This window comes from Fistularia commersonii, chromosome 30 (assembly GCF_037954325.1).
Source record: "Fistularia commersonii isolate RoL2024-O1a breed Wild chromosome 30, RoL_Fcom_v1.0, whole genome shotgun sequence".
Lineage (NCBI taxonomy): Eukaryota > Metazoa > Chordata > Actinopteri > Syngnathiformes > Fistulariidae > Fistularia > Fistularia commersonii.
In genome coordinates, this window is record NC_141313.1 from 8790209 (window position 1) to 8805312 (window position 15104).

The following is a 15104-nucleotide window of genomic DNA, read 5'->3' on the forward strand; positions in this document are numbered from 1 at the left end:
ACTGGGACTCCCCTCTCCTCCCAGGATGCCCTGATCATCGGCAGCAGCCCCAACTTCAACTGCGCCGATACTTTGTCCAACAGCGACTACAACATCTTGAACAGCGAGACTCATCGAGCCCCCAGACCCGTCAACGGTACGACACGACCTTCCGGATACAACACACACACACCGGAAGGCACCTGATTCTGATGCCTAGAATTCCATTGAAAACAGAATGGGCTTTGCAAATGTTCTTGACCCCCATCCTGCTAGGAAGTCCAAGAAGAAGAACCGTTATTGTCACATATAGCATAACATCAGTGAAATTTGACCACTGCATTTAAGCCATCATGGATGAACCATGAGCAGAAGGCTGCTGAGGGAGCAGTTAGGGGTTCAGTGTCTGCAACACTTCGAAAGGCCAGGAGGAGCCGGGAATCGAACCAGGAATGTTCGTTTCCAAGGACGACCACGTTGCCACACCATCCCTCCCTCCAAGAATATACATATGTGTTGATAGAGAAGTTTAAACCCCTAAAAATATAGAGAAACAGAGGTTATATGTAATGTTAGTGGTAAAAAATATATACTTAGCTTAGCCAATATCACATGGGCATGGAAAGACTGAAACCTTAGGAAGGAGGTTGAAGTCAAGTCAGATTGTATATCTACGGGGCTAAATCACGTAATAGTTGTCCAATGCCACTTTCCATGTTGAGCAGGTCTCGGCCACTGTTCTTTGAGATTATTGACAGAAACCTCAATATTTGCCCTTGAGCAAACACTTGGTAGCCGTTGCAAGGAAATACTGCCTTTTACGGGTGCTCGGAAAGATCCCGGCTCAGTGTGGGCGGCCTTCTGCCTCGACCGGTTGGGGTTAGAAAGGGAGACCGAGAGTAGGGTTCTTTAGACTACCATCAGATTCCTGAACAGCTGACACTTATTCTTCTTTTTCTGCACTTTACATGCAGCACTGCACATGTAACTACTGTCATTTAAACAGCACTCATCCTTGTACCTGCACTTTGTGAGTTGCACACCAAGCTGCATTCAATGTTTTACATGCATTGCCAACACTGTTCATAATTATAATAATGTTTACTCTACGTATTTATCAGTCAGTGCACATCCAAATGCACTGCGGACAGCAAAGTAAGAATTGCATTGTACAGGGAAAGCCCGTCTCCACACTGTACATATGAGAATAAACACTTTGAATCTATTACTAATACCAGTAGTGCTTACAGTTATAGGTGAAATGATACCATAATAGCTTTAATATTCATAAATTGAAGAATTCAAAATAGCAATGGTTGGCAGATGGCCTGGGAACCTATGACAGACATGAGTGCAGACGGGATATGGGAGGAATGAGTGAGGTGCATCACCATTGGACGCGGGGGGGGAAATCGTCCGGAAATGTAAGATTAACGCAGTCTGAAAGAAAACTCGTGTGGCCAAAAATTTCCCAGCATCCCTTCTGCTCTCCGTCTCTAGGTGGCCGGTCTGGAATCTGCTGGCCGACTTTTGGCTCATCGCACAACAGTGGTCCGCTGAAGCCTTATCACATCAACAATAACTACAATGCAATCAAAGGCCTGATGAGGGTGGAAGGTGAGTGACGCCGTTGTTAAGTGTCCAGGGGAAATGCCCTTTCACCATGCTAATTTCCCAAAGCTATCCATAAAAGAATGTACATTTTTTGACTGGAATTGTCACGGGTCGGGCGGACTCGAGCAGGGAACCACACCACCAGAACTGGAGTTAGATCGAGTCTCTTTATTTCTGACCGGTACTCGGGGTTTCGCAGGGTCGGGGTCCGGTGGTCAACAAGGTGGTCTCACGGGGTTGGGTGGAGAATTGCAATTCTCCGGCGCCAGGCGGAGCATGTCACTGCTCTTTAGAGATCTTGATGAGTGGCAGCTGGCCGCTGATTTTTAATTAGGACCCACCTCTCAGCTGCCGAGAGATCCTGACAGTACCTCCCCTCAACGGGCGCCTCCCGGCGCCCCGTGGAGCCGGCCTGGGTGGAACTGCCGGATTAGTGAGTGTAGTAATTAGTGTTTCACTACTCCTGTCCAGTAGAGGGCAGGAGAGGTTAACATCACTGTGGGTATTTAAGCAAGGGTAGAAGACAGACCTGTACGCACGATGACCGGTGTAAGTACTGAATCAACTTTGTGCTCAGTAAAAACAAGCGAAAACCACATCCCTGGTGTTTGTGAATCTTTCGAGGCAAGGAAATCACATTTTGGTGACGAGGACGGTAGCACTGACTATGGTATGGCTGCTCCTTTGCTAGGAACGCTTACTGCATTTGACAGTCAGGAGCAGACTTGGGAGTATTGTGAAGTTTTGGAGCACTTCTTTGTGGCAAATGGAATTACGGATGAAGAGCGAAAGAGGGCCATATTGTTGAGCTCGGTAGGCAGCAAGACATACAGCTTGATAAGGAACTTGCAAAGCCCGGACAAGCCAGGTACAAAGTCGTTCAGAGTTGACGGAGCTGCTACTATCTCATTACAATCCTAAACCCAGAGGTTTAAATTTAATTCCAGGACTAGAACAGCGAATGAAACAGTAGTGGAGTATGTGGCTGTTCTGAGAAAGCTGGCACAACATTGTAATTATGGGGATAGATTGACAGAAATGCTACGGGATAGGCCTGTATGCGGCATTGCAGATGATCGCATACAAAGGAGGCTATTGGCGGAACCAGACTTGACATTTGATAGAGCCTCCCGGATCCTAACTAAATGATCCGCGTTTCTTAGATCCAATTTAGTGAAAATCTGGGCCCCATGGAGGGGGGGGGGTAAAGGCCGAATCAATAAGGGGACGTGGGTACCTGTTCCGGATGGTGATCCTGTTCAGACCCCGGTAGTCCACGCAGGGTCTGAGGCCCCCATCCTTCTTCCCCACGAAGAAGAACCCCGCCCCGGGAGGAGGATGGTCGGATCAAGCCGCCGCCAGGGAATCTCTAATATACTCTTCCATGACGGTCCTCTCGGGTCTTGACGGATATAAAGTCGACCTCTGGGTAGAACTGCGTCCTGCTGTAGGTCTATGGCGCAGTCATAAGGCCGGTGAGGGGGGAGGGTCAGGGCTTGGTCCTTGTCGAAGACCGGGTCAAGGTCATGATAATCGGGAGGGACACAGGATAGGTCTGGGGTCGATGGTCGCTCTGGGGCTGCGGGACTACCGGGGGTTGGGGCGGCGGTCAGACAGGTTACATGACATGATGTGCTCCAGGTCCGGATCTTACCGGCGGCCCAATCGATGTGGGGATTGTGTAGCTGCAGCCAGGGGAACCCGAGCACCAGGGGGGAGTGAAGTCTCGACAGGATGGTGAAGGAGATTGACTCGGAATGGTTACCTGAAATCCAGATGCAGACCGGGACGGTCTGGCGCTGAACCTGGGCCAGCCGGCGGTCGCTCAGTGACACGGCGCAGCGGGGCGGTTGAATGGCTGTGGCGGGGATGAGGAGCTCTTAACCAGGGCCTCGTCTATGATGTTGCCCTCTGCCCCTGAGTCTACCAGTGCCGGGACAGAGCGCTGGTACATGCCCCACTCCAGCGAGGCCGGCACCCGTAGGTGAGCCAGCAGGGAGGCTCACCAGGACCCCCCCCGTCCCTGGCGGCCCCCGGCTTTTCCCTTCCTGGCCGGGCAGGTGGTGGCGTAGTGGCCCACCTCACCACAGTAGAGGCATGCATTCCGGCGCCACCGGGCAGTCTTCTCCTCAGCGGTGAGGTGCGCTCGGCCCAGCTGCATGGGCTCCTCCCCCGACGCGGCGGAACTCGGGGCCGAGGGCAAAGGACGAGCACGGTCCGGAGGGGGACCCTGGGTCCTCCTCTCCCGCCGTCTCTCGCGGAGACGATTGTCTCTCCGGATTGCGAGGTTGACCAGGGCACGCAGGTCCGGTGGTTCATCCCTCGCTGTCAGCTGGTCCTTCAGCTCCTCGTCTAGTCCCCGCTGGAAGGCGTATCGCAGCGCCGAGTCGTTCCGGTTACACGCCGCCGCCAGGGTCCAGAACACGACAGCATATTCGGCCACGCTCTGTCCCCCTCGGGTGAGGTCGCCCAAGCGTTTCGCCGCGTCGTTTCCCTAGAGAGGGTGGTCGAAGACCTCCCTCATCTCCGCGGTGAAGGCGGCATAGGACCGGCACGGCGGTCCGTCCTTCCGCCACACCGCCGACCCCCAGCGTAGTGCAGCTCCGGTGAGTAGACTGATGGTATAGGCGATCTTTTGTTCGTCCGTTTGGTAGGTCATCGGCTGCAGACCAAACACCAGTGAGACCTGTAGCGAGAAATCACCACACTCCCCTTGGTCTCCGGAGTATCGCAGGGGATCTGGCACATGAGGTTCCTTCACGGGAGGATGTCGAGGGGCTGGTTCCAAAACAGGGGCCGGTGGAACGGATGGATTCTGCTGCTGCGACATCTGGGCTAGAATCGAGGAGATCTGGCCAAACTGGGCGTTGATGTTCTCAATCAGGCTTTGACTTTGGTGCAGAGAGGTGGCTCGGTCGCATAGTGTCCTCTCGTGTTGTCCAAGCCTCTGGTCTCGCATGGTCAGGGCTGCTAGCAGATCGCCCTCGGGGCTGGGATCGGGCCCCGGTGGTGGGCTCCCCGGGTCCATACTGGCCAGAGAATTCTGTCACGGGTCGGGCAGGGAACCGGTACTCGGGGTATTGCGGGGGGGGGGGGGGGGGGGGGGGGGGGGGGGGGGCTCTCGCAGGGTCGGTTGGAGAATCGCAATTCTCCGGCGCCAGGCAGCGCGTGCCACTGCTCTTTATAGAGATCTTGATGAGCGGCAGCTGGCCGCTGCTGCAGCTGGCGCTGATTTTTAATTGGGACCCAGCCGTGTCTCCTCTCAGCTGCCGAGAGGAGATCCTGACACGAATTTAATATCCGTCGGAAATATTGTACTATTCAATACGACCCGGCCGCGACAAAAATGAAAACATATTGTTTTCTCTCTCTCTCTCTCTCCGTCATCAGACACAACATTTGTCGGATTCAGAAACGTCTGCTCCGGCGAAACAAACGTGATGTTCATGACCAACCCCCAGAACGAGGACCTGCAGCATCCTGTGCAGGTTTCGGGGATGAGCTTGTTTGAAAGCACGGAGGAGGCCAAGATCTTCGTTCACAGGCCTGATCTGGGGTACATTTAAGAATGTGAATATATGTGTTAGGGGACTGTGTAAGTAAATGTTACTAAATGCAATGGAGAGGAAGTTTATGGAATATATGTCAAGTCAGATTTTATAATTTATTTATGAGAAGGTCTGGACCTTTAAGATGCTTGACAGAAACTCAACATTCTGCCATGAGCAAGCATTTGGAGAGAGCGGCGAGGAAACAGCTGTGTTTTACCAGTGCAAACATCTTGAACAGATGCTAATAGCTGTCGAAAATACAAAAATAGCTCCTCAGAAGAAGATCTGAGGTTACTATCATACGTGGATGAAGGGACGTGGGTGCAGACAGGATAGAAAGAGTGGGAGGAATGAGAGGAGGGGATCATGTGCTATCCCTCAGCGCTAGCCTAGCGCTGACGATACGCTTTTTCAAAAAGAAAGGTTTTTAGCCTATTTTTATACAAAGAAAGGGTGTCCACCCCTTGGATTCAATTGGAAGATGGTAACTAAATGCCCCCATTCTACTTTCTGACACTCCATGAACCACGAGTAACCCTTCGGTAGGGCTCGTTCCTTTTGGTAGGAGCGAATGCGAGAGCGAATGGTTCTGTGTTTCTACATTTTGCCCGAAACACGACCCAACCCGAGATATTGTGCGTTTCGTGTTTCAGCAAAGTGAACCCCTCCGACTGCGTGGACATGGATTGTGACGCAAAGAAGAAAAGCATGCTGAAGGACTTGGACGGCTCATTCCTGGGCGCCATGGGAACCGTGCTGCCGCAGTCCGAGTATGAGTGGGGAGGAGATCCCAGAAGGGGGCTGGGCGACTACCGCATCCCAAAAGTCATGCTCACGTTCCCGAATGGGAGCCGCATCCCTGTGGACCAGATCGCTCCACACAAAGGTGCAGATCGGTTGTCAGTTATTCCTTTGCATATCGCTAAATTACTGGTGTTGTTGGTATGAGGTCCTACTTCCTGCTCCTTCTTCCCCCAGGTGTGATCAGGGACAACTGCACATTCATGACTTCCTGGCAGTGCTACAAGTGTTTCGGGCTGAATTACCGGATGCTGGTGATCGAGAGTCTGGACGCCGACACGGAGACCAGGCGCCTGTCGCCGGTCGCCGTCCTCGGAGACGGCTTTGTGGATCTGCTCAACGGTAGGACCGTGCTATTGACAGGATCCGTTTAGTGTCTTCCAGCAAGGGTTAACTTCCCCCTGTGTGTTGGTTTGCAGGCCCTCAGGATCAGGGCTGGTGTTCTGGCTACACCTGTCAGAAGAGAGTGTCTCTCTTCCACAGCATCGTAGCCACAAGGCGGGCCTTTGACGTCTTTTTCACCAGCGTCAGCCCACAAAAGCTTCGCCTCATGATGCTGAACGCCAAGCCCTCTGAGGTCTGCACCCGCACCCGCACGCCAAACCTGTCAAATAAAAAACATCAAATTTCACAAAGCTTCTCGATGCTCCCCCTGGCAGAGCGTCCTGGTGTCAGTGTTCTACTCCAAACCCCAGCGGCTGGATGTTTACGTAAACAACCAGCTGGTTGCCCCGACCAATGCCGAGTGGAACGGCGACAGAACTGACTACACCCTGAAAAGGCCGATCTTTGAGGGTAAATGAGGAAAGAAGACATTTCAGGAAATGATAAATAACCAGCGGTGGAGTTCAAAGAACCCGTGTTTGGACTGAGGATCCGAATTTTAGATTTTTCAACGTTCACCCCGTCTTATCCCTGCAGGTCAGTACGTCCCTGCTCTGAATGCCAGTCTGGGCAGCAACTTCTTCGACCAGAAGTACAAGATGCTGAAGGTCATCGTGAGCGGCTCCACGCCGGTGGAGATCCGGACGTCCCCGGTTCTCGTTATCGCCTTCGAGCTTCCCGCCATGACCGAGGACGAGTTCTTCGGGGACGACCTGGTCCGGAACCTCGCTTTATTCCTCAAGGTTCCTCCGAACATGATCCGGATCACTAATATTATCCGAGAGGACGGAGGGGCGCGGCGCAGGAAGAGGTCCACAGGCTTGATGGTTGAGGTGGAGATTAAGAAACCTCCGGCCCAGCAGACCTCCAACGCCACCGATGGTTCGTGGGACCCCCCTAAAATCAGAGTTATGTCCCCGGTCACGTCAGGATGTTGGTAAAGTTTCTCTGTCCCTTGTTTCGTCGCAGATGAGGAGGACTTCAAGCTGCTGAAGGACATCGCCAACGATCTGGGGAAGGCGGCGGTTTCGGGTAACCTGAGCCGCTCCATCGGATTCAATGTTTCATCGATGGGCGTCGTCCCGCCTCCGCCTCCGCCTTCCGACCCGGGCTGGAATGAGGTATCTCAAAGACTCGGAGCTTGAGGAGAGCAGACTCTTGACACCCGCGGAGCTTCTGTTGAATTTTGTTTTTGCGCCTCAAACGTCAGGTGGCCTCCGAGGAGGTCTCAAGGGAGGAGGAGGAGATGAGCTACGTCGCCACCGTGGAGGCTCTAATGCTGATCAGGGAGCCGATGGCGGGCGAATACGTGGGTCCTCTGTACCAACAGCCAAACCTCATGGCGGTGGACAGCCGGGTGAGGCAGACGTCAATTGTGTGATAAAGTAGGACGTATCCCGTATGTCCCGGACGCCGAATGACAAACGCATGCGGAATCGATTCGCAGGGCGAATGCGTCTCGGTGGGAGTGACGTCTCTCACCGCCACCGCCAGCCTGAGGGACTCCGGTGGCCATTCTTCTGACGGACTGGATGGAAACACCACCATCCTCTTCAGCAGCTGCTGGGCCAACTTCACCGACCTGTCCCTTCTGGAACCTGGTGCGTTTAAATTGATTAGTGACATGGCTTTATGAGACTGTGAAACTTCTTCTCTTTTGGGCCGTACCCATCACAGGTCACCACATTAAATCCTCTTCCTCCTTCTCTACATCCTTTTCTCTCACACCAACTAACTTCATTTCCTTTTTCCCTCCATCTATAAACCTCTGTGGTCTTCCTCTAGTCCTCTTGCCTGGCAGCTCCAATCTCAGCATCCTCCACCCAGCTCTTCACTATTCACCTGTTCGTTTCTCTGAACCAGACAACTTGGCTGGTCTCAACGCCTTCTTTAAATCTTTCCATCAATTCTTGATGATGCTGTATTATCTTAGAAGCAGCACTAATAGAAGTTTGCACGACCCCTTCGAACTCCTATCTCAATGTATCACCACACAAGGCCATGCAATATTTATATTTATATTTATTTTCATATTTATATTCATATTTATATTGTAGTGTTTTAGTTAGGGAAAACACACGGTTGACGGGTGTTTTTTTAAACGTCCGTTTAATAAATAAAGTTGTTCTTATTCTTATTCTTATAAGCAATAGCTGTTGTTGGCCACAGCCACGACACACAAGCCTGCAATACAACCAACTGTTCCCGCTCAATTCCGGATAAAAAAAAAAAAAGAATTCCTTGCATCCCAAACCGCACCCACAAAATTCCCAGCAACCCCAAAATCACACAGAAAACAAACATCAACATAAACCCCAACATTTGTGAGTCGCTACAATGTAACTATGCATTCTCTCTAGAACACATCCTACTTATCAATTCCACAATCCAATGCAAGGCAACAATTTTTTTTTTTCCATATCTCTAAAATTTTGCTCCAGACTGTATATATTGTTCATGGTCTGTTTCTGTTACGTTTGGAATTTCCTCATTGTGGGATCAACAAAATCAATCCTATCCTATCCTCTTCTCCACCTCTTCTCTGTCTTGCTCTCCTTTCCAGAGCATATTTCCACCTCTCTAGATTTTTCTCTGCCTGTTCCAACTACATATCACGATGTCATCTGCAAAGAATTTTAGTCCACAGAGATTCCCGTCTAAGCTCCTCTGTCAGCCTGTACATCAATATGATCCCTGATCCCCAGTGTTTTAAGGTCTTAACTCCTCTTCCTTCAGCCGCAGGGAATCTTCAAATCTTTGCACTTAAAACCTTAAAACACTTTATAGCTTTGACTTTGACACTTTATATTTTTATTTGTATTTCTTATTCTCCCCCACTATTTTTTTTTACTGTCTATACAATTTCCTACTATTATTTATTATTGTTTTGTTTTACTTGAAACTCTGGCACAACAATTTTCTTCGGGATATGTAAAGTTATTCTTATTCTTATTCTGATGCACTCCCGCCTCTGATCGCCTCTTGACTCCCGCCAGGTGAAAATCTGACCATGGTGTTCACCCTGAGTGACTGGAGGGCCGAGTCACGCGCCTTCAGCGTCAAGGACACCCCGATCACGCAGATGCCCGAGGCCACCGGCGTCACCGAGGCTACGCCCGACCACCTCGCCACTGAGGCCACGCCAGACAACTCCACCAACAAGGCCACGCCAGACCGCCTCACCACCGGCGCTACGACTGATCGCTTCACCACCGAGGCCACGCCAGACCACCTCGCCACCGGCGCTACGACTGACCGCTTCACCACCGAGGCCACGACTGTCCACGTCACCACCGACGACAGCCTCTTCAACTCCAGCCCCGCCGTGACGGCCGGCAGCCTGTGTCTTGTCGGCGTCATCTACTCCGTGACCTGCTGCTTGAACGCCAGCCCCCTCTGGTAGACACTGCTCCGTCACCTGAAGGGAACGTCCTGGCGGTTCTTCTCTCCTCCTTCTCCTTGGGTTCTCCTGCTCCACTAAGTGCCATTTCCCATTATAAATGATTATTCATCAAATTTAACCTCACATATACTTTATTGTAACTGCTATTTTAAAGTAAACACCTGAACGAATGAAGGAAAATTTAATGTTTCTCATATTGATGGTGTATTATAATGAGCTCTATTCTTTTGTTTTCAATAAAATCTATTTTGCCTCTATTCTTCTGTTACGAACTCCCTGAATAACAATCTATATCACAAATTTTATTTTCAGGTGTTTCTCACCGAGCAAAAAAATGTCAAATAAACTCACACCTCAAATCAATGCAGATTTTATTTATCTGCCGCCGGCCCAGTTTTCTGATCACACTTTCCACGCAGAACAGGTCTGCTCTTTCAGACGATTGATAGAAAAACAGCGTTCATCCACGAGCCAGCACTTTGGCGATAGCAAAAGTCTTCGCTCCCAGAGGATGGGCAAACAGAACTTGGCCTCTCTGCATGGATTTGTTTTCTCTATGGCCGATTATTTCCTGATATCGAGCAGAGGCTCTGTCCGTGGTGCTGAAGGACGCTGCCCGGTTTCCCCTTCAGGGAAGAAGGGACGGGATGTTTTTTTTACCATCCACTAGGGGGAGGCAGAATCCACCGAGAGCCGGAGCCTGGTTCCGGGGCAACGGGGAAAAAAAATCTGCAATACTTTTGGAAAAGTAAGTTGAAGAAAAAAAAAAAAAAAAAAAAAAAAGAGGTAGTTTGGATTCCGGAGATGCGTTCTGGAGCGCGCGTTAAAAAAACAAAAGTGGGATCTGTTCCCCGAGGAGGGGAGGGATGGGGGGGGGGGGAGGGAGGGGACAATTACTTTTACAGCCTTAATTTGCGCCCCGCAACGATAACAACGCACAGTGGGCGTGCACCCCCCCCCCCCCCACTCCAACCCCTTCTTTTTTTTTTTTTTTTCTTTTTTTAAAGAAAAAAACTTTGCACCGCCTGTCCTCCGGAGCTGCGCGCACTTTGCGCCGGAGTCGATGCGGAGCGCAGCCCCGGCTCCGGTTCCCCCCCGGTTCCCCCCCTCCTCCCCGCCCCCGTCCCCCCCGGCCCTTCGGCTCCAGAGCAGAGGATGGATTTCTCTCGCTTCGCTCTTCTCTGCGGGGCCCTCGTCTTCGCCCGGGGGGCCCCCGGCTCCAAGGCCCCCGCCGCTTTCCCCCAGTCGACCCCGAAGGGCGGACGGGACGAGAACAGATACGTGAAGGAGTTCCACGCACCGCCTTCCGGCAAGACGTCCAAAGACGCGGTGGAGCCCCACGACTACATGCTGTCCATCTACAAGACCTTCTCCACGGCGGAGAAGCTGGGGCTTAACGCCACCTTTTTCCGCTCCTCAAAAGCTGCCAACACCATTGCAAGTTTTGTGGACATTGGACAAGGTATGTGGACCCCCTCCCACCCCCGTGTCTGTGTGTGTGTGTGTGTGTGTGTGTGTGTCTCTTCCACATGTCTCATATTTTCCCCATTAACACAGCAGCAGACAATGGCAGGATTCTTTGTGTCTGATTCCACCTCTCTGTGTCGAGCGCATCATCTGACGCCGCCGCCGCCGCCGCCGCCGTCGTCTTAATGCTTTCCACAGATGACCTCCCACTCTCGCCGCTGAGGAGGCAGCGGTATCTGTTCGACGTGTCGACCCTCTCCGAAAAGGCCGAGGTGCTGGGGGCCGAGCTGAGGATATACACCAAAGCGTCTGGGAATCTGGGGCCGTCGGACACGGGGCCCGTGGACGTCCAGCTCTCCTCCTGCCAGGACCGCCGCCTGCTGGATTCCCGGACGCTGGACCTCCAGGACTCCCGCCGGCCCACGTGGGAGGTGTTAGACGTGTGGGAAGTGTTCAGAGAGTGGCGGCACCTGAGCCGCGGGGAGCTCTTCTGCCTGGAGCTCACGGCCGTGCTGGACAACCCCGAGAGGGAGGTGGACCTGCACCTCCTCGGCCTGCACAGGCACGCCAGGCCGCAGCAGAAGAAAGCCATCCTCGTGGTCTTCACCAGGTCCAAGAAGAGGCAGACGCTTTTCAGCGAGAGGAGGGAGGGAAGGGTACTGCTTGGCCTCGGGAGGAGAGCCAAGGAGAGGGGCCCCGGGCCCAAAGCCAGCCGCGGGAGGAGGAGGCGGAGGAGGACGGCCGCGTCCAAAACTCGTCACGGCAAGAGGCACGGTAAGAAATCCAAATCCAGGTGCAGCAAGAAGCCGCTGCACGTCAACTTCAGGGATCTGGGCTGGGACGACTGGATCATCGCCCCGCTGGATTACGAGGCGTACCACTGCGAGGGGGTCTGCGACTTCCCCCTGCGCTCTCACCTGGAGCCCACCAACCACGCCATCATCCAGACCCTGATGAACTCCATGAATCCCAGCGACATGCCGCCCAGCTGCTGCGCGCCGTCCAAACTCAGCCCCATCAGCATCCTCTACATCGACTCAGGAAACAACGTGGTGTACAAGCAGTACGAGGACATGGTGGTGGAGTCCTGCGGCTGCCGGTAGCGGCTCTCTTTTAGGAAAAACATAGCGATACAAGTTTATACCTCATTCTTTTGTCCGGATTCGTTTCTTGTCCGGATCGGGAGTTTCGCGGCAAGATCGGCACCGCTTGTGATTTCCCAGGAGCGGTTCTCCGTCGGCAGATTAGCATAGCTTAGCGTTAATAAGCCGAGCAGCCGCTCTGGATCTGCGTGAGAGCGACTAAAACTCTTAAAGTGACCCCTCCCCCCCGGGGAAAAACCCAAGATACCCGGTTTAACTCAAATTAATCAAATTCAATAAAAAAAATTAGTCGAAGACGTCTGTAAAGCAGATTCTCCCACGGTCCATGAAGTCATGAAGGGCACGTTAAAGAGTCGAAAACCAGAGCCTGTCCAACGGCCCAGCCTCTGGCGACGGGAAGATTTGTCCAGAAAAGGGTGAATGCGTGAAATTTGTGTAACACAAAATTTTCACTTCACAACAAACAATCGATCTTAGAATGACCCAAAAAGAAGAAAAAAAAAAATCCCGGGAAATCGTCCAAAATTTTAAAGGGACCCTCAAAAAACAGCAGGATGGACAGAATTAGATAAGCAGTCTAGAAGTCTTAGTCTATCAGAACTGGAGATCAATAAGCGTGGTATTGAGCTCAGGATCAGTCGATAGATGAATATAATGCCAATTCCTAATCAGGACGTATCAATATCTCATAGGATATGTTCAACTCCCCATCAATCTTCCTCCATCTTACCCAGTTCTTGTCTACAAACCTCCTCTGGTGCCTTCATAGCGATCAGATATTTTCCAGCCCCGTGTTGATAATCAATACATCTAACGGGGACGCCAGGTTAATCGTTTATCGGGAAAACAAAGCAAACGTAAACGATAGCAGCTAACGTTGACTGTAAACATTGGATATGGATGGAAATGTGCCGCCTCTGATAGCGTTCCGTGGGACGGCACCGGTTTCAGACAATTATTGAGCGACGGCAAAGGTGCCTTTCCAAACCCAACCCTAAAAGTAGGAGACCCGGTACTGGAGAAGGTCCAAAACTCACACTGAGATCCTCGTGGTCCAAAAAAAGGCCATCGATTGGGGTTTTTTTCACGGCCCAACTCGAATCGATCACAGCGCGTCGTGGTCTGCGACTCAGGGAATGCACTCCTGGAGAGAATAGTATTTTTATTATGTTTTTTTTTTTTTTTTTTAAATAAAGATTCACTCCATCAGTACATTTCCGCTTTAAAAAAACAAAACAAAACAGGAGGGTCTCTCACCGTCTCGCTCTCCATTGGCCTCCGGGGGAGGAGAGGCACATCTTGTCTGCTATGCACTGATGTTCAAAGGTACCATGTGTAAATATTTGAAATGGAAATGATAATTTATGCTCTATGAATAAGTTATTGGATCGCGATTTTTTTTTTTTTTTTTCCTGTTTCATCTTCCGGGACATCTTGTTGTTCAGGTTCAGAATCAAAAATAGGGTAAAAAGTGTGTGGAAGCTTTGCAAGGGAAATGCAATAGCTATGTAATAGTCACAGACTGTGAATTACTGTAGTATTACAAATGTTGTGTATATATATATATATATATATATATATATATATATATATATATATATATATATATATGTGTGTGTGTGTGTGTGTGTGAGTGTGTGTGTGTGAGTGTGTGTGTATATATATAACCACACATATATAAAATATATAGGAAATAATTATGCTCTTAAATACTGTGGGGCGAAGGCATTTTTATGCTATACAGTAAATATTAGTAACACATTTAGCCGCATTTCTTTTTACTGAAATGTAATTACAGATTGAAAAGAGGATGAATCAACATCTATTTTATCTGATCTATCCTTCAACCACCAATTGTATTTCTAAACTGCATATATTACACATAAATGAATGATATTTGCTTTCTCGTGTTTAAATAGTGAAAAAAAAAATCTGTAAAACTGTTTATCCAAATGAATCTATTATAAAATGTAATAACGGTGTAATAACAGGTCAATTAAAATGTCTTCACTGATGTGTTGGTTTGCAATGTTGATAATAACACCCCATGAAGCACGATACAACCAGCCCCCCCCCTCGGAATCGAACCAGTGACCTTTCTGTGCTTACCGTTGCAAAACTGTGCCGCCCGAGGTCCATATTATTTATTTGTATGTACTTTTTAAACAAAAATTAATTTTCATAACGTCAGATTCCAATAATTATTTCCTGACCCACTGACTGCTCCTTATCACTCCCTCCTAAACAAACGGCTTTATCTGATCCAGAAAGGATTAGGCGGAGGAGCATCATGCAGCAACAGTCATGTAAGAAACTGGGACACTGTCGCGACCTTATATTCTGGTGGTGCCTGAATGCAACACAGATTCTCACACTGTATGGGCCACTTTTGCAGGTTCCAGCGCCGGACACCGAACATGACCTGGAAGTGAGAGTTTTAAACATCTTTGCACCTATTGCACTGATACAAAATTCAAAATTTTTCTGAAATTATATCCTTATTCTTCAAAAAAGAGAAATATCATAGTCGGCCAAATTCACTCCCCACCCCATCCTGTCTGGACAGGAACCACCGGTACTTTATGGGAGAATCCACGGGGTTCTATGATGGATCCCGTCTAACACCAGCCCTGCTAGATGTCATATGGTGATGAGCTCAGTTGGACCGCATTGTTCAGGATAAGCAGAGAGGCGAGGGGCCCACAACACCCCTTCCACAATGGAGGCCCTAAAGATGGACTACCCAGACCCCCCTGTTCCTGACCCCCTCGGGAATGCGGGAGAAATACCTTCAGAAGCGAA

At 50.4% G+C, this 15104-nt stretch overlaps 2 protein-coding genes across 2 annotated transcripts in view; both read left to right on the forward strand.

The window, feature by feature from the left end:
* pkhd1l1.1 (PKHD1 like 1, tandem duplicate 1) overlaps window positions 1–10095 on the forward strand; it is a 41639-nt gene extending 31544 nt beyond the window's left edge. Inside the window, exons 66-77 of the mRNA XM_086178259.1 lie at window positions 25–136; window positions 1480–1596; window positions 4984–5149; window positions 5798–6030; window positions 6123–6287; window positions 6365–6522; window positions 6605–6740; window positions 6867–7211; window positions 7299–7450; window positions 7540–7686; window positions 7777–7930; window positions 9326–10095. Of these exons, the coding sequence (XP_086034385.1) occupies window positions 25–136; window positions 1480–1596; window positions 4984–5149; window positions 5798–6030; window positions 6123–6287; window positions 6365–6522; window positions 6605–6740; window positions 6867–7211; window positions 7299–7450; window positions 7540–7686; window positions 7777–7930; window positions 9326–9732 (2292 nt within the window). The 3' untranslated portion in view covers window positions 9733–10095. The remainder of the gene's footprint in view (window positions 1–24; window positions 137–1479; window positions 1597–4983; window positions 5150–5797; window positions 6031–6122; window positions 6288–6364; window positions 6523–6604; window positions 6741–6866; window positions 7212–7298; window positions 7451–7539; window positions 7687–7776; window positions 7931–9325) is intronic.
* A 612-nt stretch (window positions 10096–10707) lies between these two features.
* Window positions 10708–13012, forward strand: gdf6b (growth differentiation factor 6b). The gene is made up of 2 exons (XM_086177819.1): window positions 10708–11194; window positions 11398–13012. Exons 1-2 carry the CDS (start codon window positions 10888–10890, stop codon window positions 12300–12302), a joined length of 1212 nt encoding a protein of 403 aa, XP_086033945.1. The 5' UTR covers window positions 10708–10887; the 3' UTR covers window positions 12303–13012.
* Window positions 13013–15104: the final 2092 nt, after the last annotated feature.